Source organism: Acomys minous (assembly GCF_964271855.1).
Source record: "Acomys minous genome assembly, chromosome: 3".
In the NCBI taxonomy this organism is placed as follows: domain Eukaryota; kingdom Metazoa; phylum Chordata; class Mammalia; order Rodentia; family Muridae; genus Acomys; species Acomys minous.
The window spans coordinates 37026179-37045501 of NC_140485.1; the positions used below are offsets into that span (position 1 = coordinate 37026179).

Consider the following 19323-nt stretch of genomic DNA (forward strand, 5'->3'; position numbering starts at 1 on the left):
ATTGGTCAGTGGTCCAATCATTTAGAAAAAAATAAATCTAATACTATTGTTTTCTATTAGTGTGTGCACATACAGTGAATATGTTTGTTCATGTGTGAGTGCACGTGTGTGTATGTGAGCAGATCCTTGTGCACATGTCTGAATGTCTGGAGGTCAGTTAATATTAACAGTTGTTGTTTCTTACATGCCAGCTATCTTGGTTTTGTTTGAGTGTGTGTGAGAGAGACAGGGTCACTCACTGGCCGCAGGCTCACGACTGGATAGTCAGTGAAACTTACGGCTCTTCCTGTCTGTCTACTGGAACTAAAGGCTCTTATCACTATGCTCGGGTGATACCAGGCTTTTACCTTGGTTCCCTGGGTGATATTTAGGATCTCATGCTTGTATAGCAAGCACTTTATGCACTGACTCATCTCCTCAGACCTCACTTTTGATCTTGATGCTTTTATAAGCTTTTTTTTTATATATACAGAATGTAAAACTTTACACTTTTGAATGTAAATACTTTTGGTTCCTCACTTTGAATGAGCAAAAGTTTTAGGAGTAATTATAGCTTCTTAGATGGGAAATAGACTGTCTTTTACCTCTGTAATTTTACCTCCATGTCTTGCTTAGTGTTTTTCTTGAATTTAAATTATGAAGATTTAACCAATACATAAAATACTGTAGGATTTCACAAATGCTCTGACAAAGGTATAGATAAGTATATATTGTGTATTATTCAAATCAGAGTTAACTGAGCAATCATCTAAAATATTTGTCATGACATTGTAGAAATGGCTGTTTTCTTCTTCTTCTTTCTAATGTTTTTCATTTCCTATCTGCCTAATCTTCATTGAGTTGCCTATTTGACCTGCAGTGTTTTGGCACTAACATCCACTCCTACATTTTAACTATCATCATGATCTTCCTGTCTTGTTTTGTTGCCCAGAATTTTATTATGACAGCAATGTGGCCTTGATGTTTGTGCCAATATATTCTACTTTGTGAATATTCAATATACTTTTTTTCAGGTAGACCCAGGCGAAGAAGTAACATAATAAAAAAATTACTGTCAGTGCTATGAGTCTAGAGGGAAGTTTGGGAGGAATAATGCAAATGGGGTAAACAGTTATGTGTGGGCTAAACAAATTATTTGATTTGGTTTCATAAAGATGATAAAGTTTACAGGTTAAGACATAAAAGGTAAATTGATATATTTGTCTATTTAAAAATTAATATGTGATCATGTTTTTGAAACTTGTCAATATTATATGCTTTAAACTATTAAATATATGTACAGTATCATAGAAATAATCAACTATCAGGTAAGCATGACAAAAATCATCCTTTTTTTAAAGGAATATAACTCTTAAATGCAAGCTTCTTATGCATTTTGTCTCATCACATTTTTATGTACAATACATTATTCATCTTCTTACCTAGCATTTGTTTTGGTTTACTTGTATTTAGCTTTTTAATATTAATTTTAATGGTCTATTTTAAAGAAGCTATATTGAGTTACACACTGATTGTCAATATGTGAAACTCTACTGTTTCCATGTGGCATTATTCACAAAATTTCATCTGATTATGAAGAATTTGAGAACATGAATAGAAATCAGTAATATTTCCCCTACTGTTTGCTTCTTCAGATAGTACAAAAGTAGATTTACCATTTCCATGGTGACTATGAGTCTGTCCTTATGATGAAACAGCAAAGTTCTTAATATAAGCACTTAATCCAATAATTTACTCTTAATGCATTATCCTTGTCTCAAGATTACTGCCTAGGCCATTTCAAACCTCAGGCACTCTAATTCATTTTCTGTGGTAACTGTTACTCTTTGGCAGATTGTAGGCATATACCACTGATATAAATCAACCATTTACCAATGTCTTTTTTTATCTTACTCATCAAGGTTTTGTCTACACTTAAAACTATTTACCCTTCAGGTATTCAATCTGCCTACAATTTTCCAGAAACAGGACCACTGTCTTACTAAAGAATATAACATCATATTTGGAATATAATAGAATCTCATAGTTGATATTAGTAGATTAGAGGCATATTCTTCAAAGTATGGAAGATCATAAAAACTTATTTTCCTAATTAGCCCATATTTTGGAAACAATTAAGTGTGTTTGTTTAATGTTTTATTTACTTTACATTTTACTTTTTAATATAAAATTATGTATTGTAATTAATTCACAGACAAAAAACATTCCAATGCTAGGTTAATATTTTACACTTATGTTAACTGGTTTGCTTATTTTGTTTTGGGTATTATAGATATATCAAGAAAGATCCAATGAATGAAGGAAATTTCTCTGAAGTATCTGAATTTATATTCCTGGGACTATCAATCTACAGACCAACGCAATACTTCCTCTTTGCATTCTCTACAATATCATATGCAACAATTTTCCTAGGAAATTTCTCAGTTGTGTTTACAGTGATCTTTGACCCTCATTTACATTCACCCATGTACTTCCTTTTAGCTAATCTTTCATTTGTTGACTTCTGTTTTTCTACATCAACAGTTCCTAAGTTGATTTCGGACCTGTACGCGGGACACAGTATCATTTCGTTCCAGGGCTGTATATTCCAGATGTTTATCCTTCATCTCCTGGGGGGATGTGAGATGGTGTTGCTGGTAGCCATGGCTTGGGACAGATATGCAGCCATATGCAAACCTCTCTACTACCTGACCATCATGAGCCCACGGATGTGCATTATACTCCTGATTGGTGCCTGGATTATTGGTCTCATTCATTCAGTAGCTCAATTAGCTTTTGTTGTCCATTTGCCTTTTTGTGGTTCTAACGAGATAGATAGTTTTTACTGTGATCTTCCAAGGTTCATCAAATTGGCCTGTGTAGACAACTACAGAATGGAGTTCTTAGTTACAGCTGACAGTGGATTAATTTCTCTCAGTACCTTCTTCTTGTTGATTGTCTCCTACATCTTCATACTGTTTACTGTATGGAATCAGTCCCTCGGCAGTTTGTCCAAAGCCCTCTCTACACTCTCTGCTCACATCTCAGTAGTGGTTTTGTTCTTTGGACCATGCATCTTCGTGTACGTGTGGCCATTTCCTACTGTGCCAGTGGACAAGTTTCTTGCCATCCTGGACTTCATGATTACACCCATCCTGAATCCAGTTACTTACACACTCAGGAACAAAGACATGAAGGTGGCAGTGAAGAGACTGAGTAATAAGATCCTGAACAGCAAAATTGTTTGCTAAGTTCCTCACAAGAATGCACAACCTGAATCATGTATTATAAACAAAAATGTTAAATGAGCTCCACAACTTTGACATGATGTATTATTACAGATTGATAAATTTGAGTAATGTATTTCAAGTTGGGAATGGTATGAATACATATATATTAGTTATTTGCTATAGATTACATATTTATTGGTTATTTGTTTATAAATAATATATTCACTACTTATTATTATGTATTTGTTGGCTATTATGAGATGTATATTTTAGATTCTTTGAAAAGCGTGAGTGGAAGTGAAAGTAACAAATTATCCATTATTTCCACATCTGCAGAAATTTATCATTGCCTTCTAGACAATTCTTGTGCTGTTTTTCTTATTTGGGACTAAGTTTAATCAAAGCTGGATTCAGACTTAAAATCCTTCTGTATCAGCCTCCTGAGCACTGGGATTAAAATGTACACCATCTCATATTAGTTTGTGTTTGTGGTGAATGAGTCTGTATGGTGAGACTACATGTTGAGGGTGACGTTGAGCAGGAGTAGGAGACAGATGCAGTCTGGAGTAAGAGAGGGCGCAGAGTAAAAGAAGTAAGGTGGAAAGGCTGATTTTAGGATGTACTTTCCAGAAGTGTAAATAAAGTGTTGAACTTATGTGGGAGCTGAGGCAGTGGGTTCTCTAGTAGCTCCTGGGGGAAGAGTAGTTTTCAAGAGTGGGTAGTGAAAACGATGGATTGTATGAGGAAAGGAGAAAAGGAAGAAGAAGAGGGAATGAAGGAGGGAGAGGAGGAAGAAGTGGAAGGGGAAGTGGGAGGGGGAGCAGAGAGCCGGAGGTGGAGGCTAAGGGAGAGCTGCTCTACAGTGAAGATGACAAATGTGCCTTTAAGACATAACTCAGACTTTGATGAAACTCCACGGATATTTGAGGGTATTAGATGGAACACAGATAAACTTTTCCTGCAGTGAGTTAGCCTGAAGTCGCTTGTACAGGCACAAGGAAGGCCTCAACCCCCAAGGGTGTTAGTTTTGCCAAGGTTCTCTATTGTGCATGCGCACAGTGTTTACCAGTGTTGCCTGGCAACCTGGATTCTATCAACTGTGTGGGGTATCAGAAGCTATTTTCCCCTGGGATATAAACTTGGCGGGAGACCTTGTTGACATATTTTTATTTTTCATAAGCTGATACTGAGTTTTGGAATTAGTGGGTCTAAGGAGAATGCCTGGGAAAATCTGAAGGAGTTGGGAAGGTTGGTGAGACCCCTAGCCTCAACCATGAAGAAGAATCACAGAATTAAGGAAAAGACACCTATGGGTTTCTGCGATGTCCCACGAAAAAATTTCCTGGACTTTTTACGTGATATGAAAAGAATTTCTGTCCCTAATGAACCCAGATACAAACCTCTCAAAAAGATTCACCGGGCTGCGAGCAAGGGTGATGCCGAGAGACTGAAGAGAATGATAAATCTTGGGAAACACAGCGTGCATGACAGAGACTTTAAGCAAAGGTAAACAGGGCCTATGAGCTTTTGGAAGGGACCTGCATAGAAATTAAGAGATCGCATCCATTAGGTCCAAAGACCTGGGTAAGAGAGCCAAAACGAGAGGAGGACCTCTCTGTGCTCTGCTGCCTCTTGATCCACAACACCTCCTGATGACTTGCACACCCACTAGAGGTAGCTACTCTAGACCTTTCAACTCTGCTTACAAATTAATCCTGATTTTTTGTTCTTTTTTTTTTCTTTATTAATTTATTTTTGTTACATCTCAATGGTTATCTCATCCCTTGTATCCTCCCATTCTTCCCTCCCTCCCATTTTCCCCTTATTCCCCTCCCCTATGACTATTCCTGAGGGGGATTACCTCCCCCTGTATATGTTCATAGGGTATCAAGTCTCTTCTTGGTAACCTGAATTTATCAAGTATATTTCTCTTCTCTATCCACCAGTTTATTCATTATTAATAACATAATAATTAGTGGTGTGGCATTCATATTTTGCTATTCTTTTTTGAAATTTTTAATTTAGTATAATTTTATTCAGATTACATCCTGAATGTTATCCTCTCACTTGTATTTTCCTGCTCTCACCCTCCCTCCATCTTCCACCTTACCCCCCCCCCCACCCATACCTGTGACAGAAGGATCCTTTTCCCCCACCATATAGCCACAGCCTATCAGGTCTCATTTGGATAGCCTGCTTCCCCTTTCCTGCTCCTGCCAGGCTATGTGCACAAGGGAAAGTAAACAACTAGGGGCCACTGTCAGAGGCAGTCACTGTTCACCCCACAACCATGGAGGATGAGCTGTCCATTGGCTATTTCTGAAGGAGGTGCAAGGTCCAGGTTTACCGCATGCATTATCCTTGCTTGGTACAAAAGTTTATGCCAACCCCCTTGCGTTAAAAACCACTAGCCTTGATGGGTTTTTTTTTTTTTGTTTTTTGTTTTTACTATTCTTAAAAACTTGACACTTTGCCCTCTCTAAGCAAATTATTTTAGAATCCTCAAGTTAACCGTACTTAAACCTATCAGATTAAAATGTCGTCATATCCTTTTATATACTTAAAATCTTGTGTGCCAAGTAGAAAAATAGTGATATCTGTAAACTGAGCTGTTAAATGAAAGTAGATATTCTAGAAATTTTACATACTTCTTATTGACTCATCACCATGGTGCTCTGTGAGACAAATACTAGTTTTGATCTTTGTTTTATTGACATCAAGCATACTGTCTTTTTACTAATATAGTGAGTATTGCAAGCTAGCAAATATTTCCATTTTTTTCATAAGGAGTTAATTCAGAAGTCAGAAAGGTGGACGAATCACTTAACATTACCTGTTTTAGAATTATGTTCTATTTGATATTTTAAGATTACAGGAGTAATTGTTGACTTGGCGATAGTATTCTAGAATGCATTAAAATTTTCCTTATTTCCGTAGGACTGCTCTGCATTTTGCCTGTGCATATGGCCAGGTGGAAATAGTAAGGGTTTTATTGAGAAATAATTGTGACATCGATGCTGTTGACAGGAACTCCATCACAGCTCTGATGAAGGTATATACATATTCAAATTCAGCATAACCTTGGCTTGATTTAAATGATCATAAAACAAACTAACCCCTGAACCTGTCACTACATGATGATCCCTAGGCAATGTTTTGAAATCTTTGAGAAAGCAACCTTTTTCTTGGTATAATTTCCAGGCTATCGAAAACTGGAAATATAGTTGTGCATATGTTTTGTTGAAATCTGGAGCTGATCCAAACATTGTGGACCAAAATGGCAATAATTCTCTTCATTACGCGGTGTATGAAGACAACGGAATACTGGCTAAGTGTTTGCTTAAATACAGTGCAGACATGGAACAAAAGAACAAGGTACAGTTCACGCTACTGCAGTCTCCAAATAATATAACGTTTGTTCATGTTAATAGTAATACAGGTAGGATTAACTTCCCATGTTAGAAATTCAAGCATTCCCTGAATGAAAATACTTTTGAAGTAGCTTAATTGTTTAAAAATCTGACTCCATATATAGATCCTTTGAAAGAAGTATTAGAGTGCAGAATGTTTCTGCATTGAAGGCTGGCGTTGTGAAAACACTGTATTTGCTCCACTTAAAACTTTTCTGTTTATGTATTTTCCTCACAGGGCTTTATTTCTAACTTGTAAAATTTAACACACTTGGAATGTAAAACTTCCCTTGCTCTTGAAACTATTTTAAAACTCGAATGAAGCTGAAGAATTTGAGACAAAGTTAAATCTTACTGCTATTGACGAATATCAAATGATATATTTCTCTGCATTAAGACTGAGTCAGAGAAGACAAAACCAGGTTATGATCAGAAATATGTAGCCCACTCTCAAAATTAGGCAATTGAAGGACTACATGCCCCCAGCTCCTCCGGGACCATCCCCAATTACCTTATCTACTCAATTCATGACACCCTTCCTATAAAACAAAACAAAACAAAACAAAACCCAATAAAAATAAAAAGTGAGTTTATATTCATTTTTTCTGTGCTCTCTATTTGGGTAGCTGTCATTCTTGAGTTTCAACATGCGTGTATAAATCAAATCTGAGGAAATTAGACTGACAGGGATTGAGTGGTACTTATGTGGAAAATCGGAGGAAAGATTACAGAACTTAGCTGCATGTTTTCCTTTTTGTTTAAGAAACAACCACAATTTAGGTGAAAAATCCAACCTCTGAACTTAAATCTAGAAAGCCTGGATTGGGAGAATGAGGTGATGATATTTGCATTTCTACATATTGAAATGAAATGTGATCCTCACTGCCTGTTCCCTGTCTGTTGCCATCCAGGGAAACTAAGAAGTTTTCAGTGACTGGGTCCTTTCTCTTTTCAGTGATAGGAACAAATGAGCAATTGGTGAAGGCATGGCCATGTGGATTAGGAATGAGACTGAAACTCCAGGTAGCTTCCCAGTTTTAGAGTTGTGTGTTTCAGTGATCTCAGAAGTCTGGACACCTGTATCACAAGGAGAGGTTTCTATGCAGTCTGATTCTGTGACTCTAATTAGTCATGGGCAAGAGTATTTATAAAATTATTTCCTTGAAATTCTGAAATAGTTCCTACACAAAGACCGAATGGGTGGATTCTTTATCTCAAAATTCTAAGGAATTCTAGAAAACCTTAGTCTGATTCCAATAATCTTAGGCCAACATTTCTCGTTAGTAAAAGTGTAAAGAATTTTCTTTCCAAACTTTAAAAAAGTATATTTACAAAAAATATTTGGAGAGAAAATGGAGTGATCATGGTTGTGATTGGATTATAGAATAATCCTTTTTGCTTCAAGAAAACAATAGCTCACAATTTTAAATGATCTTGAAAACAATAATTAGATATTGGACTTTTAAATTTTCCTGTGTATTAATATTTAGGCCGATAGGTATCAAACTGGTAATTTCAAAGGATTTCTTTCTTTCTTACTTTTTTTTAGATTGAAAACATTTTATTTATTTTTTAAATTATTTATTCACTTTACAGTCCAGTTATGGCCCATTCTATCTTCTCCTTCAGGCTCCCCATCCTCCCCTTTTTTCTATATCTCCCTCCCTTCCCCTTCAGAAAGGGGAGTCTCCTGACCCACAATCCCTGCACCTACCCATATTAGCAGAGCAAGTCACGTAAGGACTGAGTGAATCCTCTACAAGGGTGGCCTGTCAAGGCAGCCCTGTCAAGAAGGTGTGATCAAAAACCATGCAAGAGCCAGGGGTGGTGGCCCATGCCTTTAATCCCAGCACTTGGGAGGCAGAGGCAGGTGGATCACTGTGAGTTCGAGGCCAGCCTGGTCTACAAAGTGAGTCCAGGACAGCCAAGGCTGCACAGAGAAACCCTGTCTCAAATAACCAAAAAAACAAACAAACAAAAACAAAATAAAACAAAAAAAACCATGCAAGAAAGTCTCAAGGGATTTTTTTTCCTACAAAGACTAGCAAATCATAAACCTTGACAGTTGAAGCTTATAGGTGCTCACAGTGTGACTTGCTAAGAGCACAAAGCCCATTGAAGACCAAAAAGAAAATTAAGGACAGTGTTGAAAAATCAACCGAATAATTTTTGCCTTAGCATTCTTATGATTCATTTCATTAACAAAATGGAAGATCAAAATGCAAGTGAATTGCAAATTAACAAATATTTGAATTTTTCTGGGTCAAAGTTAAGAATCTATATTTCCATCGGGGTAATTATTATATTTTTAAAACAGAAAGGGATGACTTCATGTGTAAATATTGATTTATACAAGTCCATGAAGATAACACTCACTGGAAAGACAAAAATACAGAAGCAGTGTACTCATTATGGTCCACAGATAACATTAGTTTCTCCCAAGAACTGAGGCTGCTGTTAAATCTTAGGTAATCATGCTGAAATCTGCTTATCGAATTGCTCTTAAAGAATCAAATCCTATACCCACAAGATAGCTTGGTGGCCAAAGGGGTTTACTGTCACAGCACCAAGAGGGGCATTTCAAAGAGCAAGAACACAGAGCGGGAAAAGGCCTATTCACTCTAGCAAGGGTTTGCATTCACAGTAACAGTTCAAGACTCTAATGCAGATGTTTTGCTTGTTTTGCAGGATGGCTTTACACCACTTTTACTGGCTCTCAAGGAAAACAAAATGGAGATGGCAAAGTTTTTAGTAAAGATGGGAGCAAATATACATGTATTTGATGAGATGAAAAGGTAATATCATTCAAATTTTAAAAACAATAATCCTGCAACCAAGAAATATTAAATAGATAGGCAGAAGACTAATGAAAGCAATGTTGAAGTGCACAACACAAATCATTTATAATAAGCTTCATATCCACTTATATTTATTGATGCTTCTTGTTTGGTTGACCAACCAATCTAAGAGTAGATTAATAGGTTTTCATTTTGGTTTTACTTTTTTTTTTTTAAAGAAGTTTGAGGTTTTGTTTAACGTTGATTCAAAACAGGACTCAATCATTTCAGAGTATTGCCCCCTTCTCTTATATAGTTGTCTTATAAAATGCCATATTGATCATAAACAAGAGATGACAACCACAGTCTATTTGATGAATCCTACCATTCATTTCCCTTTGTTTGAAGACTAATGAGGCCATGTTATCCTTTGGTGGCTAAGAATTGTTATTACAGGAAGCTACTCAGCCCACCCTTTTTTGTTATGCCCAATTGGTATTGATGTGTTTATATTTACTTAGTATTTGGGAAAGGAAAACAAATATATTTGCTTTTATAAATGTTAATGAAGCTAAGTCATAGGTGAGTCAGTGCAGATTCACACATAACTTGTTTACAATGCCAGATACGTAGTTGCTAGGTGTGTGATCTGATGTGTTATTTATCTCCAAATATAAAGAAGAAAGATAATACCCTAGAAAGGTTTTTGTGAGATCATATATGTGACATTTAGGGCAGTTCATAGCATGTGTTATCATCATTACTAAGTGAATGTCATTATTGTTTAATAATGAAAATAGCTTTCAATTATTTTATGATTATCTGAATAGTAATTATAATGTTACACTAAACTAGAGAAAATGGAGACATCTTCATTTAAGTCTCTATCTACTTAAGAAGAAGGACTTTTATTCCCTTATATTCTATTACAGATGTGAGTCTAAGAAGTCTACTAAGAATATGTGAAATAGTACTGGGAGCTTCTCATCCAAATTCTTCCTTTTGTCTTTGAACACAATATATAAAAGTGAACCCTTTTTTCCCATGGTATTTCTCTGTGTTAAAAGGTCAATTCTAAGCAGATGAGCATGATATTAAATTTATAAAGTTTATAAAATATAAAGTATATAATAATGAACCTAAATTTTGTGTGTTATTTCAGAAACACACTATTATATGCCATAAGATGGGATTCAAAAGATATGGTCAAACTACTTCTAGATGAAGGGATTGACTTTTTCTTTAAAGATGTATTTGGATGGACTGCATTACGGTATGCTATTGAAGGCGGAAGTAAAGGGTAAGCCTTTGTATTAGAATGTTAGTAAATACTGATCTGTAGTTCAAATTAGTTACAAAATCTTCATCTTCCTTAACTCAGTATTTCATTTCTGACTCTATGCTGTTTAGGAATGGCATCAAATATAAAAAGTGTATAATCATTAGAAGTAGAAATGAGGGAGGGTTTCTTTATCTTCTGCTTGGTTTGGAAATGCTAAAGATTGAAATAAATATATCACCTGTGCTGGCCATTCTGTCACTGAGCTACATCTCTCTGGCACTTTCTGAACCTCTAGCCTTATGGATCCTAACATTTTCCATTTCATCCAAGTATAAACTCTATGAATTATATGTGTATAATTATGTGTATTTATTTTTATTTTATATGTACATATATTGTCAGATTGATATTCTAATTATCTCTTTCAATCTTCAGGTTCAGTTTAGCAGAAAGTGGTGTTTCTTTCTCTGGTGGGCTTTCTTCTATATGTTATTCCTTGAGTCTTGAAAGAGATAAAGTTTCTGGGTTCCTTAATTCTCAAGAAGAAAGTTCTCTTTCAAAACATAGATGGAATAAGAATTTCTCTTTTGTTTCTACTAATTCTGTTGCTGCAGTGCTAATGTTAACCCTTCTTCTGCATCCCAATAGTAATTGACATTGGTAACCAGATTGCCTTTTTTGAATCAACTCTCTAGTGCTTGTTCCCATATTAAACATTTATAATATTTTAAATGAGCTATTAGTCCCAAAGTGACAGTGCTCTCCTTTGGCTGCTGTTTTGGTTTTGTTTGTTTACTTGTTTTGTTTTTTAGCTTGTGCCATAATTGTTAGCAATAGCAAAGCTTTACATTGAGCCCCCAAGTTAGTTTAACCCTACACACTCATGGTTCATTAACTTTGCAGAATTTTTCATCTCTTCTGGTAGAAAATATGACTAGGGATCATTGTACGCTATCATGAAACCTCAAATCATGTAGGGAACAGCATGAGCCTTTATTTATCACTGCTAGAACTCTACCACCAGATACCTTTGCATTTTGGGCAGCATTTTTTCTTATGTGCTAGGAGACCTAATTTCATGTTTCTCTGGGTAGTTATCAGCTTCAGACCGTATCTAAAGGAACCCATTCACAACTTGTGCTTTTAGAATTCATATATAAAATGGGATTTTATCTCCCAAAGCATTTAGTGTTAAACAGGACAATCAATCATCCTAAAAAGGAACTGCAGACTTAATTTGACTAGGTAGAGGAAGAGTAGAGATAGCAAAAGTGAAGTGTTAGAAGGTTTTAGTTTTCAGCCTTTGGTGATTGAGAGTTTGGTAACAGCACACAATAAATTTATTTAATGTAGAGAAATCATGTTATAAAAGCTCTTATTTTCAAGCTGTTAAACAGTTCATTTCCCAAAATTATAAGCCACAAAACTAGAGCAGCTAACAATAAAAACTAGGGCTTGTGGTGGTTAATTTTAATTATCAAGTGGCCTAGTTTAGATTCCCTTGGAGAGGACCTCTCATTGCATGAATCTGTAGATTGGATTGACGTGTAGGATGGTCAGTGGAGAACTGTCTTGCTCACTAACAGATGAGGGAAGACCCAGCCTGCTTTGAGCAGCACCATTGCCTAGGCAGGAGTCCCGAACTGTATAAGAATAGAGTACCTAGGAATCATGCAATAGCCTTCATTTCTTCCTGCTCTTGACTGTGGATGTGATGCAACTGCTGCCTCAAACTTTCCACAAAAATGGTACACCATTGTGAATGAAAATAAACTCTTCTTTTCTAACTCTGTTTTGTCAGGCTATTTTTAACACAGCAACAGAACTGAAACTAGAAAAGGATTTCATGATTTCTTGATAGCTGTAATATCTCAATGTAAGATTGTAAAAATAAATAACGCAGTGTGTTTTATTTTATATTCTTTGCAATATTCTGGAAAATTATGTATAGCATAAAAATGTTTTCCTTATCAATTTTAAAATAGAAATTTTATAGGTTTTTGTTTTGTTCTGTTTTTTGCACATTGCAGTTGTCGACAGATTCTTATGGACTATGAGGAAAAATTACATAGGAAATATAAAGCTATCCGTCCAGGTAAGGCTTATGATAATGATAAATAAATATTAAATTCATGATCAGCGCACAATAAATATAAATGAACACTTTCATGGCTTTTTTTCTAAGCATATTTAATTAAAACTGTTTGACACAATTTAAATATTTTACTATAGGCAATAGCACTCCCATTCGTTACCAAACTTTTAGGTATCACTCATTAAAGATTGTCTCTTGTTGTGGTGTAAAGTCATAGTGACCTTTCTCAATAAATCCATTTTTTTTGTCTATTTCAAGACATGATTTAGTTATCCTGTAGCAGCTTCCATCTTACTGTGTAGTTAGGTGGACTTTGAACTCCTCATCTAAGCTGGCCTGGTTTCTCAGTTGTTGGAGTTAGAAGCATGCAGCACAAACTCAGTAGCTTTCTCTAGTAAAGTCAGTAACTATTTCTGCATCTAGAGATTGAATGAAGAACCCCATTTCTTTTAAACAAGCTCTGTAGCCATCATCTTCTCCTGCAGCTCCTTTTTCCCTTTTGTTTTTGGTCATTAGCTTAAGATATGGTAGAAAATACATGAGAAGTAGCTTTATTTCCATAGCAATTTACCACCTAATGAAACATTTGGAAAAAATTACTCTATGTGATAAAATCACTGCTTACGTAGCCTGTTCCCTTTAGATCAACTACCATGTCTAACGATCTCAGGAGGATGCTCATTTTGAAAGCACTGAAAAGCTTCTGTAAAGCAAAGGACCCTGTCAATAGAACAAAATGGCAACCTACAGACTGAGAAAAAAAATTCGGACCTTTACGTCAAACAGAGGGTTAATATACAAAATATATAATGAACTCAAGAAATTGAACACCAACAAACCAAATAATCCAATTAAAAAATTGGGTACAGAGCTAAACAGAGAATTCTCGAAAGGGAAAAAACAAAACAAAACAAAGCCCACTTAAAAACATGTTTAGCTTTCTCTCCTGCTTCTCAAGGGTCTCTCCATCTTGCCCTAAGCCCAGGAACCTTAGCCATACCTATCTCATTTGTGCCACCAGGTGTGATAAGGCTTTTTCTCAGTCAAACAGAGTAGGCTCTTAGGGGAGGTACTATTTGGAGGCAGACATAGCAAGCAGTAATTAGGATCAAAATACATCAGACCATCACTCCTTCATTGCTGGGTCGGAATGCAAACTTGTAAAACCACTTGGGAAATAAATTTGACCCTTTCTCAGAAAACTATGAATAGGTTTATCTCAGGCTGCAGCTATACCACTCTTGGGCATATGCCCAAAAAATGATACACCATACAACAAGGATGTTTATAGCAGCTTTATTCATAATACCCAGAATCTGGAAACAACCTAGATGTCCGTCAACTGAAGAACAGATGAAGAAACTGTGGTACATTTACACAGTAAAATACTACTCAGCTATTAAAACCAAGGAACTCTTGAAATTTTCAGGCAAATGGATGGAACTAGGAAAGATCATCCTAAGCGAGGTAGGCCAGAGCCAGAAAGACAAGCATGGTATGTACTCACTTATAAGTGGATATTAATTCAACATAATTGTCCTTTAATAGACTCCACCCAAAAGGAATAAAAACAGATGCTAAGACTCACAGCTAAATTATGAGCATAGCACTGAGAGTCATATGGAAGTTGGGGTGGGGGTAGAAGAACTCCGAGGAGGCAAGAGCGCCACAAGGAGACAATCAAGCCAACAAATCTGGATCCAGGGAGCCCGGTACAAACTGATGCACCAACCAAAGACAATCCATGCAGAGAACCTAGACACCTTGCTCAGATGTAGCCTATGGACAGCTCATTTTCCATGTGGATCCCCAAGTAAGTAGAACAGGGACTACTTTTGACATGAATTCTGGTGCCCTTAAAGTGATCACTTCCCCTTTGGCAGGAGGCCTTGTGGGGCTGCAGAGGAAGGATGCAGGCTGCCCTAATGAGACCTGGTAGGCCTGGGTCAGATGGTGGAGAGGAGAGCCCCCCTGAAAGAGAACTATGGGAGATAATTAGAGGGGGATGAAGGAAGGAGGGTGAGATAGGAAGCATACAAGTGAGGAGGTAACACGTAATATGAACAATTTTTTATTTTTATTATTTCATTAATTTATTCAGATTACGACTCAGTTGTTATCCCATCACTTGTATCTTCCCATTCCTCCTCCCTCCCTGTTTCATCCTATTCCTTTCCTCTACTTTTATGCCCAAGGGGGACCTCCTCCCCCACTATATGGCCATAGGCTATCAAGTCTCATCTTCGTAGTCTGTTTATTCTTTCTTTGAGTGCCATCAGGTCTCCCCACCAAGGGGAGGTGGTCAAATATGGGGCACCAGAGTTCATATCAGAGTCATTCCCCTCTCTCTACATAACTGGGGAGAATATCCTGTCCATTGGCTAGATCAGAGTAGGGGTTCAATGTTTACTACTTGTACTGTCTTGGTTAGTGCAATAATTTGAGCAGACACCCCTGGGTCCCGATCAGGATGGTCCTCTTGTAGGTTTGTAGAGCCCTCTAGATCCTTCCCTTTCCCCATCTCCTATATTTCTCTTACATAGAGTCTCAGTAGGATGTCCTTACATCTATCCCAATCTCCTGGTAAGTGAAGACTTTCATGGGACATGCCTTATGGGCTAGTGCCCAATTATAAATGAGTATATACCATGTGAGTCTTTCTGCTTCTGAGTTAACTCACTCAATATGATCATTTCTAGTTCCATCAATTTGTCCACAAATTTCAGGATTTCCTTGTTTTTAATGCTTGAGTAGTATTCCATAGAGTATGTGTATTACAGTTTCTTTATCCATTTTTCAACTGAGGGACATTTAGGTTGTTTCCAAGTTCTGCCTATTATGAATAACGCTGCTATGAACATGGTTGAGCACATGTCCTTGTTGTGTGCTGGAGCATTTTCTGGGTATATTTCAAGGAGTGGAATAGCTGGGTCTTGAGGAAGCCCTATTCCCAGTTTTCTGAGAAAGCACCAGATAGATTTCCAAAGTGATTGTTCAAGTTTGCATTCCCACCAGCAATGAAGGAGTGTTCCTCTTTCTCCACATCCTCTCCATTTACAGATTCAATGCAATCCCTATCAAAATACCTACACAATAGTTTAAAAACATTAAAAATCAATTCTTAGCTTCATATGAAAAAGAACAAACAAACAAAAAGAAAACCAGGATAGCTACAACAATCCTATACAAAAAAAAAATCCTCCAGAGGAATCTCCATACCCGATCTCAAGCTGTATTATAGAGCAACAGTAGTTAAAACAGTATGGTACTGGCACAGCAATAGGCTAGTTGATCAGTGGAATCAAGTCAAAGACCCAGAAATGAATCCACACACATATGGTCACTTGATTTTTGAAAAAGTAGTCAAATCTATTCAATCGAAAAAAAATAGCATCTTCAACAAATGGTGCTGGTCTAACTGGATGTCAACATAGAGAAAAATGCAATTAGACCTATATTGGTCACCATGCACAAAACTCAAGTCCAAGTGGATTACAGACTTCAACATAAAACCGGAGACACTAAATCAGCTAGAAGAAAAAGTGGGGAGGAGCCTGGAACACATTGGCACAGAAGACAACTTCCTGAACAGAGCACCAACAGTCCGGGCCTTAAGGTCAACAATTAATAAATGGGACCTCATGAGGCTGAGTAGCTCTGTAAGGCAGGAGACACTGTCAACAGAACGAAGTGACAGCCTAAATATTGGGAAAAGATCTTCACCAACCCTACATCTGACAAAGGTCTAATATCCAAAATATATAAAGAACTCAAGAAATTAAACACCACCGGGCCAAATAACCTAATTGAGAAATGGTACTAAACAGAGAATTATCAACAGAGGAATATCGAATGGCTGAGAAACACTTAAAGAAATGCTCAACATCATTAGTCATCAAAGAAATGCAAATCATAACGACTCTGAGATTCCATCTTATATCCATCAGAATGGCTAAGATCAAAAATTCAAGTAATGTGAATACTTATAAATTTTTTAAAGATTAAAAAAAAAGCACATATCTAAAAGATTTCCTTAGAAGCTTCTTGCTTCTTCTGTGTTCTTTTAGGCTTAAACTTCTTTGTTTTTGGTATAGCTCAGAGCCAGTAGATCTTGCAGTGGTTCTTTCTACTGCAGGACCTGAATCAGATAATTCTGAGTCTCATTTGCTTGTACCAGATAAAAGAGCAAGGAAGCAGTCTCCACTGAGAGAAGTGTTCAGAATTGTTCCTGGAAGAGGATGGCTGGTATTGAGCTTAATTTACAGCTGCATAGTCTTTGTAAAGCTCCTTGGTCTTGGTCTAGCTCCATGTTTTTCTTTGCTGCAAAATACAGTGTTGATAGGTTAAGCTTCCTTAACACAATACTTACCCAAAATTGAAGTTTGGAAGGACTATTTAATGTAATTCTTTGTGTGATAACCATAGAAATAAACTCACTTAGATTTGTTGTTATTACCACACTGCACATATATTCTGCTGTTTATTCAATACTGTCAGTTCATATAGGTTTTAAAGTCAGTCTACTTGTGTTAAGTTACCATAGACAATATTGGGCAGAGCGTTTTAGGCTTAGGTTTCAAAGTTTTGTAAATTTTAGTCTTCTTCCTTGGGTCTCGTAAATAGGAAACAGGAAGGAGATTTTTCTAATATAGTCATTACTCAATCAGCACTATAATTAGTACCTTTTATAGGTTATTCTTGAGATATGGTCTGAAAGGAATGTGTCTAATAAACCTTCAAAGCCATGTATTCTAATAGTTTAGATTTTTAACTGTTCTATTTAAAATACATTTCTTTTTCCTAAAATAGGATACAAGAAATCTGATGACAAAATATTACCCAAGTAAGATTCATGTTATTATAAAAATCATGTTGCCTAAGTATGGAATGTAGAGATGAAAAATATTTTTGCAATAGTCTACTCTGTAGTAGTACTAATATTCATGTTTGACATTGGTTACTTTTTATAACCACTATAATAAATGTTTAATGTTTTTCCTATTAGCACTGATCTCTTTCAAACTGCAAAACTGTCATTCAGAATAGTGATCCCATGGTTTGACTAGCAGCCTGCCTTCGTTCTTCACGTATTCCCTACTCAGTAGCATAGATTGATAGGAGCCCATGAATCCGTCTAGCCTAGATCAGATGCACAACAGATCAAGGTCAAAAGTCATATTTTTATGTTGAATGAAAATATTTTATAATGTTTTATGTTCTGTTCTCTTTAGGAAAGGCCTTCCAATGATCACATGCACATTTGGGCTTTATTTACTTAATCATTTCTTATTAATAACTTTAAAATATTTGAGATGTTTCAGGGAACATCTTTTGCCACTTTAAGGTGTAGGGATATTAATAATTTCTTTTCCAAAGTTGCTCCCATAGTGGAACAATATTACTCCATGCTTTGGGTGAGCAACTTAGATTTTGAAATAAGTTTACTTTTGGGTTAAACTTAGCACAATTTCTGTGAGACATTGAATAGGTTATGAAATCCTCATTCAGCTTAAGCAGTTTGTGAAGTCAAGTTCATCTAAGACCCTGCCAACATGTCTGTCGTCACTATTCAGATGGAATAAAATATCTGATTATAAACTGGAAGGGGCAGAGGCAAAGAGGAAATTGGAGGTTGGAAGCTTTTACTTTTCTAAAAATAAGAAGTCAATGTCTATTCACATCAATTGTGATTATGAAATGGACTTTAACATGGAGGTTTTCATTTTTCAAAATGGTTCCATGCACCCATGTTTATTGTATATTTGCTCTTTAGGAACCACAGTTATCTTACTTCTGTATCCATCTTGCCTAAATCAAATGAGAACGAAAGCAATTTTGATGACGAGGTAAAACTTAGCTTTTTAAATTTAATATATTTGTACAGAAATGTGCTTCTCCGGTGTTTACTTTTGAAATTCTGTAGTGGTTTACCTGTTGTACTTATGTTGCCAACAATAGACAATAGTAGGTTGGTGAGAAAAGATATTTTCACAAGATGTGGCAAGTAGCAAAATGAATATTTCTTTAATTTGATAAACCACAAGATCAAGTAACTATTTTGAGGAGGTAATAGAGAAAGAAGTAAAATATATAGTTTAAGAGAATTGTATCAGAAATAGGATGTCCACAGTAAAGGTGTTTTCAAATTGGGTCAGTGATATTTGGATAAATGCCACTTACTCATATATCACAGAATCAGAATGAAAAAAAGATTTCCACCAGAGGACACAGAATTATTTATGGAAGATATATATCTGCTTATAAAAATATTTACAGTAAGATAGATACCTTGTGCCATTTTTTTTGCAAGCTATTCACCTTAGCATTCATATTGTTGTGTAATAGCTGCGGCTTTCGTTTTGCTATTTCATGACTTTTCTGTTACACCTTGGATCTAGGCTGTAATGTGCATATAGAAAATGTTCTATTGTGGATCTGCAAGACCAGCTCCAGCATTCAGTGTTGTTTTCTAGTACTTGCCAATTCTCCATCATCTGTCTGCTGTTGGAAACCTGTAAAAACACTGATCAATATATTAGTCATTTGACCA

General features: G+C 36.2%; 2 protein-coding genes across 2 annotated transcripts in view; both read left to right on the forward strand.

Annotated features, from left to right (window-relative positions):
* Nucleotides 1-2291: 2291 nt before the first annotated feature.
* On the forward strand, nucleotides 2292-3230 carry LOC311593344 (olfactory receptor 4F15-like; the record flags this gene model as incomplete). Its single annotated transcript, XM_084774549.1, has 1 exon — nucleotides 2292-3230. One exon carries the CDS (start codon nucleotides 2292-2294, stop codon nucleotides 3228-3230), a length of 939 nt encoding a protein of 312 aa, XP_084630675.1.
* Nucleotides 3231-4302: 1072 nt separating this feature from the next.
* LOC311593345 (uncharacterized protein) overlaps nucleotides 4303-19323 on the forward strand; it is an 88298-nt gene continuing 73277 nt past the window's right edge. Inside the window, exons 1-8 of the mRNA XM_084774550.1 lie at nucleotides 4303-4715; nucleotides 6147-6261; nucleotides 6411-6584; nucleotides 9308-9414; nucleotides 10559-10696; nucleotides 12709-12773; nucleotides 17583-17616; nucleotides 18547-18619. Coding sequence (XP_084630676.1) covers nucleotides 4483-4715; nucleotides 6147-6261; nucleotides 6411-6584; nucleotides 9308-9414; nucleotides 10559-10696; nucleotides 12709-12773; nucleotides 17583-17616; nucleotides 18547-18619 — 939 coding nt within the window. The 5' untranslated portion in view covers nucleotides 4303-4482. The remainder of the gene's footprint in view (nucleotides 4716-6146; nucleotides 6262-6410; nucleotides 6585-9307; nucleotides 9415-10558; nucleotides 10697-12708; nucleotides 12774-17582; nucleotides 17617-18546; nucleotides 18620-19323) is intronic.